The 16202-nt window shown below is 31.8% G+C and overlaps 4 protein-coding genes and 1 non-coding gene across 5 annotated transcripts; all 5 read right to left on the minus strand.

The window, feature by feature from the left end:
• Positions 1-8: 8 nt before the first annotated feature.
• LOC133794086 (kunitz type trypsin inhibitor 104-like) lies at positions 9-753 on the minus strand. The gene has a single exon (XM_062231271.1). It carries the CDS (start codon positions 719-721, stop codon positions 101-103), a length of 621 nt encoding a protein of 206 aa, XP_062087255.1. The 5' UTR covers positions 722-753; the 3' UTR covers positions 9-100.
• Positions 754-2851: 2098 nt separating this feature from the next.
• On the minus strand, positions 2852-3740 carry LOC133794087 (kunitz type trypsin inhibitor 104-like). The gene has a single exon (XM_062231272.1). It carries the CDS (start codon positions 3635-3637, stop codon positions 2990-2992), a length of 648 nt encoding a protein of 215 aa, XP_062087256.1. The 5' UTR covers positions 3638-3740; the 3' UTR covers positions 2852-2989.
• Positions 3741-9623: 5883 nt separating this feature from the next.
• On the minus strand, positions 9624-10492 carry LOC133794088 (kunitz type trypsin inhibitor 104). The gene has a single exon (XM_062231273.1). The coding sequence runs from the start codon at positions 10453-10455 to the stop codon at positions 9823-9825; it is 633 nt and encodes a 210-aa protein (XP_062087257.1). The 5' UTR covers positions 10456-10492; the 3' UTR covers positions 9624-9822.
• Positions 10493-12122: 1630 nt separating this feature from the next.
• Positions 12123-12194, minus strand: TRNAP-AGG (transfer RNA proline (anticodon AGG)). The gene has a single exon. It is a non-coding gene; the product is annotated as a tRNA-Pro (tRNA).
• A 1553-nt stretch (positions 12195-13747) lies between these two features.
• LOC133793579 (uncharacterized) lies at positions 13748-14463 on the minus strand. Its single transcript, XM_062230896.1, has 2 exons — positions 14019-14463; positions 13748-13947 (listed from the first exon to the last, which is right to left on the minus strand). Exons 1-2 carry the CDS (start codon positions 14461-14463, stop codon positions 13748-13750), a joined length of 645 nt encoding a protein of 214 aa, XP_062086880.1.
• Positions 14464-16202: the final 1739 nt, after the last annotated feature.

Here is a 16202-nt window from a genome sequence, read left to right on the forward strand (position 1 = left end):
ACTCACAATTAAGTAAATTAACATTACAGTAGAACTTTTTTATTTATAATCATAGGAACTGGCCACTCATCCAATCCACCATAACATACATACAAACTAACTATATGTTAGTTGATGAGGGAGCCCTCTCAAAAACGACGGGAATGACAAAACCATCTAAAGCCAGAAACCTCTTCCCATTGTTGACCACAGCCCCAACTGAACCACAAGCGAACCTGCAAAGCGGACAGAACTCGGCCGGGCACCATCCGACGGTGTAGATCCCATCGAACCCACTCTGTCTCTCGATTCGGAAGAAGTTAGTCGCCCCTCCCGAGCTTCCGGTCCCAACCAGTCTCCTCCCGCTCTCGGTGCCTCTCAACTGCCACGTCGTCGACCTTGTACAGATGGTGATTGCAGAGAAGGTGATCTTCACATCCCTAGACTCCCTAATTACCTTCTCTCCTTCCGCGAACGGCGCAAACGTCACCGGAAACCCTCTGCCCCTCGAATCATTATCCTGGCCGGCGTACAGCTGGCACCGCTCCGTCCTATTGACCAGCGTAAACCTCCCGCCGTTGTCGGTGATGGCCGGCCTGATGTAGTACTTGACGCCGCGTCGAAGAGCCTTTCCGGTGGTGTCCAGAACTGGATTGTCGCCGTTTTGGGCTGTTGCTGATATGGCCATGAGAAGCCACAGGAAGCTAACTAGGGTAGTTCCGGCCATGATCATCAACTTCATTTTGATTGTAAATGGTTTTGAAGTGGAAGACCTTAGAGTTTAGTATATATATATATATATATATATATTGATAAGAATGTGACAGTACATATGTGAAAAGTCTCTGAGTTCTGTTCTCATCAATTTTAGAAGCATTAAATTAACAATTGCCTTATATATACGTAATGTATTTATTATATTAGCTCATATTTATTTAGTCGGTGCCATGAAATTGTTTGTCCTCTTATAATATCATATTGTTATTCTTCATGCATTTTCGTAAATGACATAATTAAGCATGTACGATCGATCGTTATAAAGGGTCTTAGAGCAACTCCGATGTAAGAGAATTGCTTCTGGAAATCACTAGTGGCCAATATTTAAAAAATGTGCCGTATTTTTACCCGTGTAATTAAATATAGTATCTCACAAATTTTAATTTAATAAATATTACGAGAAGTAGTGTTGGATACATTAAATACGAAATAGCAATACTAACAATCTAATCACACTAAAAATTATCCAAAGTATATTATATTTTATTCTTTCTCAACATTCACATTCTTATTTGAGAGTTATCATTTGGGTACACTTCCGAAAATGCACTTTCAAATTCCAAAATTTACCCATTATATATATAGGGTAATACTTTGGTGTAGCTAATTTTTTGGCTGCACCGATGCAGCCATTTTACTATATGGGCACTTAAATATTTTTTTTTCTAATTTTTTTATAATTATGTATATTTAAGACATTTTGCAAATTTTTAAAAAATTTCAAATAGTTTACCGTGCCAAAAATAATGTTCAAACAGTTGAATTTTACATGCACATATAAAAAATAAACACGCGTGCAACAATCTTATTTTCATCATCATATACTATTCATAATTTTTTAAAAATTTACAGGAGGTGAAAAAAAATTATTTAAGTGCCTATATAGTAAAATGACTGCACCAGTGCAGAAAAAAATTGGCCGCACCGAAATCTTACCCTATATATAATCACACCTTATTAACTATAATATTTTCATTACATTTATATAAAAGTTCAAAGAAAATAATATCAAATAAATATCATATATATATATATATTTTATTAAGCACCAGTGCAATGGGCATGGGTACTCTAACTCCACATGTGCCCATAGGCATTAATCTGTCAGATCAATCTTATCCATTCATCCTAATATCATAAGAAAGTCAAAGGAAAGAAAAATTGGTAACTTTAGGAATTAATGGGCCACTTGATTCTTTGAAATTAGCTTTCTTCTAACTCATCTCATTCATATTATTGACCATTCCACTCTACTAAAAGTCTTCGTTTATATATAGTACTTCTCTTTTCTTTACTAATTAAGATATTGCATTTTATTAATTAGCTAAGAGATTAATTAATAATAATAATACGAATTTTTAGAAGATTAATTTATGTCAGTGATTTTGAATTTAACTAAGAAATATATATATAACAAAGCATATATCAGATTTTAATTGGTTGTGTATCCTCATGATCTTGAAACTATTTATTAAGTTTATACATATGAAACCAAAAATGAGGTGTATATATGCACATGCCTATATCTATATATGTGTAAGTTTATATGTATACATATTGCTATTAAATCGACACAATTAAGTAATTAAATATAGTACAATTTGGCATTCACTTTAAGTTTTATTGGTGGGATTCTCAGTGTTCTCAATCTTTGAATAGCTTTTGGCGCAATTTTCTTTTATGACCATATATATTATAGCTATTTAGAGCATCGCAAGAATTTTAGAAAATTCTGAATAGTTTATAGTACCAAAAATTAGGTCCAAACATATTGTTGCACGCGTGACTAATTTTTTTAATGCACGTGGAAAGTAACATATTTGAACCTAGTTTTTGATACTGTAAATTATTCTGAATTTTCTGAAAATTAGTAGAATGCTCTAAACAACTACAATATACACGGTCATAAAAAAAATCGCGCCAAAAATTCTTCAGGAGTCGAGAACAGATAAAGAGTCCCGGACTTAAAGTGAAGTCTACAGAAAAATTGTCCTTTAAATATATATATATTTCTATTTCGTGATCATAAAGGAATACAGAAGAAACAGCACATGCAAATTATGTTATTAATTAACTAAACAGTAATTTCTCACAATTAAGTCAAAACGACTAATATTATCATCGATCATGATTGAACTTTATTTATAATCGATCATACGAACTGACCACTCGTCCAATCCGCCATAACATAGGCATGCATATGCATATATATATATATATATACAATATTATTCTATATGTTAGTTGATGATGGTGACAATGGAGCCCTCTCAAAAACGACAGGAATGACAAAACCATCTAAAGCCAGAAATCTCTTCCCATTCTTGACCACAGGCCCAACAGAACCACAATCGAACCTGCAAATCGGACAGAACTCGGTTGGGCACCATCGGATAGTGTAGATCCCATCGAACCCACTCTGTTTCTCTATCTGAAAGTAGTTAGTTGCCTCTCCCGAGCTTCCTGTCCCAATCAGTCTCCGCCCGGTCTCGGCATCTCTCTGCGCTTCCAACTCCCATGTCGTCGACCGTATGCAGATTGTGATAACGGCGAAGGTGATCTTCAGATCCCTCGACTCCCTAATCGCGTCCTCTCCTTCCGCCAACGGCTCAAACGTCACCGGAAATCCTTCGCCGCTGGAATCATTTTCCTGGCCGGCGTACTGCTGGCACCACTCGCTCCCATCGACCAGCGTGAACCTTCCGCCGTTGTCGGTGATAGCCGGCTTGATGTAGTACTCAACGCCGCGTCGAAGAGGCTCTCCGGCGGTGTCCAGAACTGGATTGTTCCCGTACTGGGCTGTGGCTGCTACGGCTACGACAAGCCACGTGAAGCTAACAATTAGAGTAGTACTTCCGGTCATCATGATCGTCGACTTCATTTTTGGTCAATCAAACTATATGGATATATATTTCTATTGCTAGGAATAGGAGTAGGAGAGTTTTATAGTTATGTGATTGTTATGATCATATGGTTTAATTTGTTTTTAGTGTTAAGTATTTATATATATATATAGTGTAGATGCAAATTGATAAGACTACTGGGACACGTAGGAATAGAAGAAAAGTGTATGAGTTCTCTTCTCATCCAATTTGAGAAGTAATATTTTTTTTTTAGTTTTGTACTCTAGCCACCTAGTTTTGAAATTTTTTTACAAAATGATATCTATATAAAATTCGACCAATTAATCTAAATTTTTCAACCAGTTGTCTAAAATTTTCGACCGGATGTTTAAATTTTTCTACTACCTGTCTAAATTTTTTACTAGCTGTCTAAATTATGAGAGACTATTTTGTAGAGAATTATTAAAACTAGGCTAAATTGCAAAATAAATTTAAAAAATAGGTCATTTTGCCAAGAAACCTTTTTTTTTACTTGTGTTTTTTATTATTTGTTAGGTCTCTATATTTAAAATATTTCTTTTTGTAACCTATATTTTATAAAATGGTTCAAACATACCCTTAAACTTAATTTTAATTAATAAAAAAAATTAAATATAATAACACAGTTTTTAAACAGAATAATTTTATTTTTGTTATAAATTGTTAGTTTGGTAAATTATTTATGATTTCAATTGATAAATTTTTAACCAAAATTAAATTTAGAATTCTATTTGAATAATTTTACAAAATATAAAATTAAAAAATTAATTTATTAAAATACAAAGTCGAATAAATTAATAGGACAAAAACACATAAATCAAAAAATTATTAAATCTTTATTTAGACGCAGCCATGAAATTGTCTCCACTATAATATTATATTATTATTATTATATATACATGCATTTTCGTAAATGACATAGTTAGCTAGACGCCCGTACGATCGAAATAATATAGTACTAATTTGTCAGATCAGCCTTATCTTCTCTATTAATAATCATACGAAAGTCAAAAGGAAAGATAGAAAGATTAATTGATTGCCTTATATCTTTACGAATAATGGGCCACTGCATTTGGGAAATTACCTAAATTTCTTCCAACTCATTTTCATAATTAACAACTTCCACTCCTAAAACTAGTTCTTTTCTTTACAATATTACATTCAATTAGTTGAAAGATTAATTAATAATAATACGAAATTTCAGAAGATTTATATCCAACTACAAAATTAACAAAGCATCAGATTAATTGGTTGTGTATCCTGATCTACACACAATTTCATGGCTAACGCCCATTTAATATCAGCTAATATACTAAATATATGAGAATTCACATGGGTGCTTAATAACACAAGGAGTTGATATATTTTTTTTTTGTGTATTCTAATATCAAGTTCAACATATTTGAATTTAATAAGTATTATAAAATATTACTAACTAATTAGAGTGTCATCTCATGTGGTGTTGGACACCTTATGATGCCAAATAATAATAATCTAAATTAATATATGTGAGACTCAATATTAAATCATTTCAAATTAAGGTATGACATGTTTTTTCTGTGGTGTTAGAACACCCCAAATCAATTCTCTTATATTTAGATATTAGCTGATATTAAATGTGTTGCTATTTGGCACCTTAAGTGTCCAATACCACATGTAGTGATACTTCATAATTTGTTAACAATATATGATAATACTTATTAAATTTAATTAAGTAGGACTCAATATTAAATTACACTATAATGGTAGATGCGAATAATATCCCTTAGCAATTTGATATTAAATAGGCGGTGCCATGAAATAGTGTGGCCTTATAATATTATATCATTTATGTGTGTGGGTGCATTTTCGTTGATGACGTTAATAAGCGTCGGTGGTACTGATAATATTTAATTTGTCAAATTAACCTTATTATCCATTCACAAAAATCCAAAGGAAAAAATGATAACAACTTCTCTCTTAAAATATTCTTTAATAATTAGCTGAGAGATTCATTAATAATGTACGAAATTTTACAAAATTTATGTCAGATTTTTAGTTCAAGTAAAACAAAAATTTTAAAGCGTATATCCTCATCTCACGTAGGAACTTCACTTTAAGTTCTATTGGTAGGACTTTTATTGTTTCTCGACCCGTGAATAATTTTCGGCGCGAATTTTTTTTATGACCGTATATATTGTAGCTATTTAGAGCATCCTGTAAAGTTTCAGAAAATTTTGAATAGTTTACAGTACCGAAAACTAGGTTCAAACATATTGATTTCCACGCGCATAAAAAAAAAATAGTCACGCGTGCAACAACATGTTTGAACCAAGTTTTCGGTACTGTAAATTATTCGGAATTTTCTGAAAATCGCACTGATGGTCTAAATAGCTACAATATACACGGTCATAAAAAAAGTCGCGCCGAAAATTATTCACTAGTCGAAAAACACTGAGAATCTTACAATAAAACTGTTTTTGAAGGCCCTACAAAGAAATTTCCTAGGTTTATATATGTTATAAAGCATGTGTGGAATGGGGATCTTCCCCTCCTTGCTTGTCATATGTCAATTCCTGTATTTGTATTTGATGATTTGTGTAGTTGAATCAAGTATTATTACCCTATTTTATTAAAACAAAAAAAAAGTTATCATATCTTTAAACTTTAATTACTTACTCAGAAAGGAAAATAGAAGAAACGTAGAGCACGCAAAATCATGTCAAAAATTCATTAAGCAATTATACATGTATATATATTGAACAATTCTTACACGTAAGTTTCACTTTAAATTTGATTGGTGGAGTTATTTAGTATTATCGATCCATGAATAATTTTCAGCACGATTTTTTTTATGACCGTGTATATTGTAATTGTTTAGAGTATCTGCAAATTTTCAAAAAATTCTCAATAATTTATAGTACCGAAAACTAGGTTCAAACATGTTGTTTTCTGCGTGCATAAAAAAAATTAGTTACACATGTAATAATATGTTTGAACTTAGTTTTTGGTACTGTAAACTATTCGGAATTTTCTGAAAATTTATAATATGCTCTAAATAACTACAATATACATAATCATAACAAAAAATCACACTGAAAACTACTTATAGGACAAAAACACATATAGTCTTCTGTATGGAAATTGTCCAATATATATAGTATAATAATAATAATAATAATAATAATAATAACGTGCAATAATTAATGTGAAAAAAACAAAAATATTTATATAATTTCAAAGCTTTGGTTAGGTTGCCTATCTTGACATGTCCTCCAAGACTAAAGAGGAGATAGAAAGACGTGCCGTGGTATAATATTTTATGTTGGCATTATTAATTAGGACCACGCACGTGCACTATTTGGTTATCAAGTTTGACTATCAACTTAGTTCCCAGCTGCCATGGGCTAATTTTTTAATTGTAATTAATTCTAAAAATAACTTTACTTAATTGATGATATCCATACGAATGAAACATAAATAAAATTACAACTCTTACAAGAAAATAAATAAATATGCATACTATTATTATTTATTAGAATATTTGCAGTGAAAGTACTAAATTATTATGTTTGTAGCATCCAAGTTTTTTTTTTGTTGCAAAAAATGTACATTTTGTTCGTGTTTTTGGCAATTTGGTACAGTTGTCAATTCTTACCGTTAAATTCGAATGTAACACGTAAACGAAAATAACCAATTAAATGGATATTTGCGGCGAAAATATTAACTTAAAGAGATATTTGCAGTAAAAGTACTCAATTTAAGAGATGTCTGCGACAAAAGTACTCAAGCTATAAGTAAATTTCACGACATGTAAGTAGACTTAACTACTAAATAAAGAGCTGCACTAAATTGTACCAAAACATAGATAAAATATATTTTTGCTGCCAAAAAATAATTTAGGTACAATAATTTAAGTGTTTTCACTACAAATATCTCATATTTATTTGATGGATAACAAATTTGAGGAGAAGTTAAATTTACAATCATAGATTTATGTATATAAACAATGCACGATACACACATAAATTACACATAATATTATTGTGTTGTCAATTCCTGAAGCTTATTGTCTAGTTTAAAAGTATGATTGTTGGAAATGAGAATAAATTTCTCAGTTCAAGAACCTCAGATGAATTTCGGTAAACGAGAGATGAATCTAAGAACACAAACCAGTAAGATTAATTATCAAACAATTAGAAAATGAAATATATGAAAGCATAAATCAACACAAGTATATATACTGGTTCAGAACAAGATTAATGTGATCTTGAACCTAATCCAGTATTAGGAACCACTATCTCTTCTTTATTCAATCAACGAAATGAGTACAAGACTTCAATGGAGCTTCTTGGAACAATCTTGGATCAAACTCTCTAAACACTCAATCACACAGGTGTTTTCCTCTCAATCCCTGAGCAAGCACTTTCCCAACAGTTGTGCTTCTCAATACAGTTCCTCAAACCCAGCTCTCACAATCTTTCTCAATACTCAATCTTGATTTCCATACTTGAGCTCTCTCTCTCTCTAAACTGGTGTTTCTGCTGTTTCAACTGAACTTTCTCAGTCTACTTTCTTCTTCTATTTTGTGTCTCTCAACAAGTGAATCGAACATGTCCTTAGGACTCAAAATTAACGAGTTTGTTATGGTAGTTGAGAACCCAACAACCCATTAACAAAATTAGTTGAGATTTGGAGAAACTACTCCCACAATGATAAACTAATCCAAACATAAACTCTTGCTTAACTAGCTGAACTTCATTCAGCTTCTAGCATTGGTCTACCAATAATTTTTAAGAACATGAATATTCTAATTTTTAAAATAATAAATTTCAATTTTCAATTTTTAATAAATAAGGTATATATTTTAGTTTTTTTTATAGGTTCAATTCAAACTTATTATAGAAAATATTATGGAGTATAACTGTAAATAAATATTCTTTTTTATTTGAGATATATTTATAAATCTCCTTTAAATTATTTGCCACCAGCCGTTATTAAAAGAAATCACTACATTAAAATTAACACCAGCTGGTATTCATTAACTGATATTTTTTTTATAGAAGAATTTTTTTTAAGTTCTCTGTTTGTTTGATTTATTTCATAGAAGAAGAAGAACTGGCAACCATCAATTGTTTTTCCATAATCTGAAATGAGATCACCTATCCACGGTGAGGTTTTGCATACCCAATAATTTCTTTTCTGAATTTTTAATTTCCAATTAAAACTATCAAAACAATCTTCGATTAATAATATTAAAGAAAACTATAAACCCAACAAATATGTAATCAGAGGCCAGAGACTAATATATTATCTTAATTAATGCCAAAATTCATATTAAAATCTTATTAATCAGAATGAGACCAGAGATAGAGAGATTAAAAAGAGAAAGGGTCAGTCTTGAAAAATCTATCTTAAATCTTTGTGTACATGTTATAATGTGAAAAGTGGTGCATGATAAGAATCATGAGGTTCCATCTCAAAACCAATTGGTGATGAGTGGAGTAACTCATGCTCTTATAAATGCTCTTATAAAGGGTATGATGATCCCACATACTTTCCATGTGGGATTCTATTCTCTAACATCCCCTCAAGATGGTGGCTATTTTTGCTCACTAATCTTGGATGGCTAGATCGTAAGTGGCTCGTTGGCTCACTATATTCCCGAATCACAAATGGCTATTTTGGCTTTTTTTTTTTGGACCGGTTTTGGATTTGGATCCCGAATCACAAATGGCTCTTTTGCCTCTTTTTTTTTTGGACCGGTTTTGGATTTGGATCGCACATACTCGTTAGAGTTTTCTTTGGCTCTGATACTATGTTATAATGTGAAAAGTGGTGCATGATAAAAAGCATGAGATTCCATCTCAACACCAATTGGTGATGAGTGGAGTAACCCATGCTCTTATAAATGATACGATGATCCCACGTACTTTCCATAGGATTCTATTGTCTAATAGTACCATATATATATATCTACAGTACTTTATTTTATACATAATTGAATTAAAGAATAAGCTATTACTTATATTATTATTATTGAATAATTAAACAAATCACTACGTACATATATGATATATGGTTGATCGAGAGCTTTATATATAGCTTTTATTTTATTTTCACCATGCATATAAGATAATAATTATCTATTTTCCTGTGTTATATATAATAATAATAATAATAATAATATTAATGATAATGATGGTTAAGCTCTCTCGAACACAACAGGAAATGCAGAAGTTTCATTCAAAGCCAACAACCTCTTCCCATTCTCAACCAAAACATCAACAAACCCACAATCGATTCTACAGTAAGGGCACACCTCAGCCGGGCACCACCTCAGTCCATACGAACCATTTTTCTCTACTTCCGATCCCAAGTAAACCTGGAAGTAGTGCAAAACGGTGCCGTTTCCTCCCGTTTCGATCAACCGGGCTTGGGCACCACTAGTATGAGTATCCATCGTCGACACCTTCCAGTTCGTCTTCGTATCCGGACACGTCGTCGCTCCCGGCCTTATTGCGAACGCAACCTCGAAGCTCATCGACTCCATCACCACGTTTTCGGCCTTCAAAAACGGCGAAAACGTCACTGGGATCCCGCTAGATGACGTGGCGTTCTCTTGTCCTGCGTACCACGGACAGGAGCCGTTGCGGTCGACCAGCGTGAAAGCGCCGCCGTTGTCGGTGGTGGCTGGCTTGATATGGTACTCCACGCCACGGCGGAGTGGCTGGCCGTTGGTGTCGAGGATGGGAGTCTGGGCCGTGGCCGGTGTGGCTGTGAGGAAAAGCCATATTAGGCTTGCTGTAAGACTGCTCAACACTAGCTTCATCATCATTTTGAGAATTCGTAGTTTTCAAAATTTACAGGTAGTGTATAAATGTATATATAGATGTGAATGTGGAGAAGAGAAAATAATTACGGTAATGATGAAACGAATTCTAGTCTTATGTTAGGCGCCGTGAATGATGAGGATTTCGTATTATAGTATTGTGTTTGAAATATTTGTATATGCGTTGGCTAACTGATATACATTAGAACATAGTAATTCCCAATTTTGAAGGGAAATTTGATAAATCATGCTTACATTAGCTTAATATTTAAAATTTGAACCAAAGTTAACTACCATATGAAACAAATACTCATCTTTCATTTAATACCAAAAATACCCCCATACCTTTCCTCTCTATTCTCCATCTTTCTCTCTACCTTTCATTTAATAGCTTAATAATTAAAATTTGAACAAAAGTTAACCACTATTTAGAATGCTGTTTAGATGTTGGATTTGTAGTTTGTTGGTATTTTTTTGTAGTTTTTTGGGTGAAAATCGTGTTCTGTGAAAATCTGCGTTTTTTTTGGGTTCCTTGAGTTTTTTTCGAAATGCCCGATAGTGTCCGATAGAGGCCCGATTCGGGCACGATAGTTGTTGAGTTTCAAGGTTAGGGATGAAGGTCCGATGGAAACCCGATGGTTGCTCGATAGTTTTGGTTACCCGATAGTTTCCCTATCGTGCTAATGTCGTACCATCATCGTACATTTATGGCAAAAACTACAGTATTGCACACTATCGTACCCACTATCGTCCCACTGTCGTACCATCATCGTACCATTGACAAAGTAAGTTAACATTTTGAAACTAACTATTATCGTACTACCATCGTACCTATATCGTCCCACTACAAATTCTAAAATTACGATGTTATAGTAACTACTTAACAAATTCTATCGTACACCTATCGTGCTAATATCGTACCATCATCGTACCCATTATGGAAATAACTACAGTATTGCACACTATCGTACCCACTATCGTAATACTGTCGTACCACCATCCCTAACCTTGACTATCGGGCAACCATCGGGTTGTCATCGGACCTTTATCCCTAACCTTGAAACTCAATAACTATCGTGCCCGAATCGGGCCTCTATCGGACACTATCGGGCATTTCGAAAAAAACTCAAGGAACCAAAAAAAACGCAGGTTTTTACAGAACACGATTTTCACTAAAAAAACAGCAAAAAATACCAACAAACTACAGATCCAACATCTAAACAACATTCTAAATGGTGGTTAACTTTGGTTCAAATTTTAATTATTAAGCTATTAAATGAAAGGTAGAGAGGAAGAGGGAGAATAGAGAGGAAATGTATGAGGGTATTTTTGGTATTAAATGAAAGATGAGCATTTGTATCATATGGTGGTTAACTTTGGTTCAAATTTTAAATATTAAGGTAATGTAAGCATGATTTATCAAATTTCCCATTTTGAATTATAAAGAAGAAAAAAAATAGTCAACTAAAGAAATTTTGTTTTGAAATATCATAACATATGATGGTGAATGATTAGAATCTCAATGCGAACACGGTGGTTCATGTTGAATTTGGGTATATATATATATGTTATATGGTGTTTAGTCAAAAAAATGGCTAAGTTTCACGGCGACCGTTTAAAATGTTTGAGTGCAATTAAATTAAGGAGTTAAAATTAAAAAAAAGTAAAAGAAAGGGGCATTCCGAGAATTGAACTCGGGACCTCTCGCACCCTAAGCGAGAATCATACCACTAGACCAAATGCCCAATTATATTTCTTAATCCTTGTCGTTATGGTTTTGTCTTCTTTCTTCAATAGCGTGGTGAAATAGGTAATAAAAATATCTCTGTTGATTAAATTGAATTTTTTTTATATATAAGTAGTTGATTATATTAACACTTTTCTAGTTTGCTATTGTTTTCTTTGAATTTTTTTTTCCCAATATATATCATTATTGCCATTTGTCACCTACTTAACGATTAATCTGAATATATACGATGCCTAATCTTCAATGGACAAAAAGTCCAAAAATCTATCTTCAAATGATCATTCTCTCCTTTTTTTTTCTTATGTTTATATGTATATGTGTTACGAGCTTCTAGAATTAAGAAGGGCACTTTACAATAAATAAATAAATAAATTCTCTCTCTATATATATTTATATATATATATATATATATCATCTTATGCAATTAGTTCCAATTTTACACACATTTAATTAATTTATATCGATCAGTACTTATTAGATTTTCGTACTATTTTTTCATTAAAGACTAATAATACTTAAAGTAATAATGCATGCACTCAACTCAAACATTAGACACAAGTCACTGTTTCTTAAAATAGTGGATTCTAATTTTAATAAATGTGATTGGCTAGACTAAACCGTCACATCAGTATGTAGTGTTTGGATGCATATTTTGGGTGCACATATCATTATTCTAATACTTAATCATCTTCCCACCAAATAATGAATAAATATCAAAATTTATTTTTGAAAAAAAATTAATATCTTATTCACTTACTTGCAGAATAAATATCATTAATAAATAACCAACTAAAGAATAACTCATAAAAAATTAAATTTAGGGAGAAAGAATTATTAATTTCTTAAGATTTTCCTCGAAAAGTTTTGATCTTGTAAATAGTAAAAAAATTGAAAGAATTAAAAATGAAATAGCTCATTTTTTATTTATTATTATTATTCATTTTTTAAACAAATTGTTTTTTCTGAAGGTCATTGAGAAATAGCAGTTGTTTAGATTCATAATGATTGAATTCTATTATTATGCTAGTAATATAATTTTTATTGATTAGATTCTGTCTGTTTGTTTTAATTTTTTCATTAGGGAAAAATGAAATTTTGATGAAAATTGTGTGCCTAACAGAGAATTAATTCATAATCATTTTGTGACTTCGAGCATCTCCAACCTTAACACTAAATTTGGTGTCACACCAACATTAAATTTGGTGTCAAAAACTATTTTCACTCCAACCACAACACTAAAAACTACAAAAAAAAAAAAATTATTATTATATTATTTTTTTAAATAAATTGAATATTCTTTTTATTATTATATTAATTTATCAAAATCATCACAATTATTATATCTAATTAATGTTTTAAATAAAACTACTCATTAATTACATGACAATAATACTATATAAATAATTAAAACTCAATAAATTAAAAGATCATATTGCATGTAATAACATAAATATTACATCACTAGAGAAAAAATATTACATTCATGGAAAAAAAATATTACATTACATTAGATTAAATTAAACCTAAAAGACACACTTGAAAATATATATTTTAATTTTGTGAGTTACCATATTGGTCCCACAAGTGCTCAATTAATGCATTTCGAAGCTCAATGTGAGCATCCTTATCCTTGATTTTTCTATGTCTAGTAAGAAATTCTTGAAACCGAGCATTATCATCTTCTACCATCTGAACTTCTGGACTTGGCACTTCGACTCGCTCTTCAATTGATGCATTAATATCACGTTCATCTTCAATTATCATATTATGCATAATAATACATGAAGTCATTATATCATGTAATATTTTTTTTTCCAAAGACGTGCCGGTCCAGCAATAATTGCAAATCTAGACTGCAGTACTCCAAATGCACGTTCCACATCTTTTCTACATGCTTCTTGTTTCATTGCAAATAATTTCTTTTTTGGACCACGTGGATCATGAATACTTTGAACAAGAGTAGACCATTTTGGATGTATACCATCAGCTAAATAATAACTCATATTATACTCTTTTCCTTTAATAACATAATTAGCAGGTGGAGCAATACCTTCTGCAAGATTAGCAAAAAGATGAGATGTCTCCAGTACATTAATGTCATTATTAGATCCCGGTAAACCAAAATATGCATGCCATATCCAAAGATCATAGTCAACTACAGCTTTAAGAATAATAGTTGGGGACCCACTACGACCGGCATATTTTCCTCCCCGAGCAGTTGGGCAATTTTTCCATTTCCAATGCATACAATCTAAACTTCCCAACATTCCTGGAAAACCTCGACGTTCACCAATGTGGAGTAGACTTGCAACATCATCAGCGTTAGGTGATCGGAGATAGCGGGCTCCAAACACCTCGACGACAAAATCGCTTCAAGCTTTCTATAGTTGTAGATTATCCTATTTTGATGTATTCATCGGTAGCTGATGGACCCAAAACGGGTATATTTTAAATATTTATACTCGCAAGCGCACGAATCGTATTTATAGAATAGTTTTCGTGTAAGCACGAGATCGAACCCAAAGGAATTGTCTAAAATCGAAAAGAGAAACTATTTTAAACCAAAATTAATAAATTCTAACCTAGTTCCAAAGATTGATGAGAATTTGTAACAATAAAAATAAAATAAAAGATAATAATAAAGAAATTAAAGACAATATATATAACATAAATTAATAATAATAGAGATGAAGGTGGTAAAATAAGATTATTAAGGATTAGAATCCACAAAATATAAGTTTAATAATATTTATAAGTACATTGATTCCCAAGTTTTAGTGATAGTTAAAATAAATCAAACTATTATTTTCTAAATAGATTTATAATTTTAAGCACAAATTATTTCTAAAAAGATAGGGTTTTTCTTCACTTTTCAAAATTATAATTTCAAAGCATTTAGTGTAAATCAATCTAATGAAATAACAAATAAATCAATGAACATTATTTATAAGGCAAAACATAATATTTTTGTTCTAAGCATGGATGTGTACAATTTAATGACACATCTTACACAAAGAATATTATGTATTTGCACTAATGAAGAACAAATTTTAAATATGTGCTAACAATCCAAAATACATGATATTTAAGATGAAAGAAAATATTTGGAGAAGAAAATTTCATAAACTTTGTTGCACAAAATGGGAAATCAAGATACAAAATAAATACTATCTAGTTACATATTGTTTCATCGTCACCTTAATAATCTTAAAAAGATTAAAAACACATAACTAGAATAACAAATACAAACTAAAAATTACAAACATAAATAGGAAAATTTGGAGGAGAAACCCCCAAAATTTCCTCTAAAAATACATAGAAAATAACCAAAAAGAAGAAGAAGAAGAAGAAGAGAATAAAGATGTTTTGAAATGTGTAGAATTTGGTATATTAACCTCTCCTAGAATGGACACCAAAATGGTCTTCAAAACTCCCTATTTATAGCCAAAATGAGTAAATTAAAATAATCAATTTAAATTAATTAAATTGATTAAATTAATTTAATTAATTATAATATGGTAAATAGGGGTGAAATATAAGGTGTAATAATGATGTTTTGGGGTAAAATATGTAGAAAGTGGGGTAAAAAGTGGCATTTTTAAACAAAGAGACAATGGTACAAAAGCAAGCTTTTGTTGGGCTCAAAAATTGGTGAAATGGCAGCATTGTGGTGGCTGGGGCGTGCAGATCGTTGGGAGCAGCTGAGGAAGGCTGATGGTGGGCTTCGGCTGGTGGCTAGCCCAGGCGGTCTTGTGAGGCAGGAGCATTAATGCAGCTGGGTGGGTGCTTGCTTGGTTGACAGCTGGCTGGAGAGGTCTTGAGAAGGCTAAGTTGCTTTGCTAAGGAAGAGGTTGATGTTGCTGAGTTGAGGAGTGAAAGTTACGGCTGGAGGCAACAAGGCATTGGGCCAAAGTGCATGGGCTGAATAGATTATGGGCCTAGTGCCAATAATTTTGTTATTTTCTCTTCAAAAATATCATTTTCCTTCTCTTTTTTAGCCTTCTAT

The sequence above is a fragment of the Humulus lupulus genome, chromosome 8 (genome assembly GCF_963169125.1).
Source record: "Humulus lupulus chromosome 8, drHumLupu1.1, whole genome shotgun sequence".
In the NCBI taxonomy this organism is placed as follows: domain Eukaryota; kingdom Viridiplantae; phylum Streptophyta; class Magnoliopsida; order Rosales; family Cannabaceae; genus Humulus; species Humulus lupulus.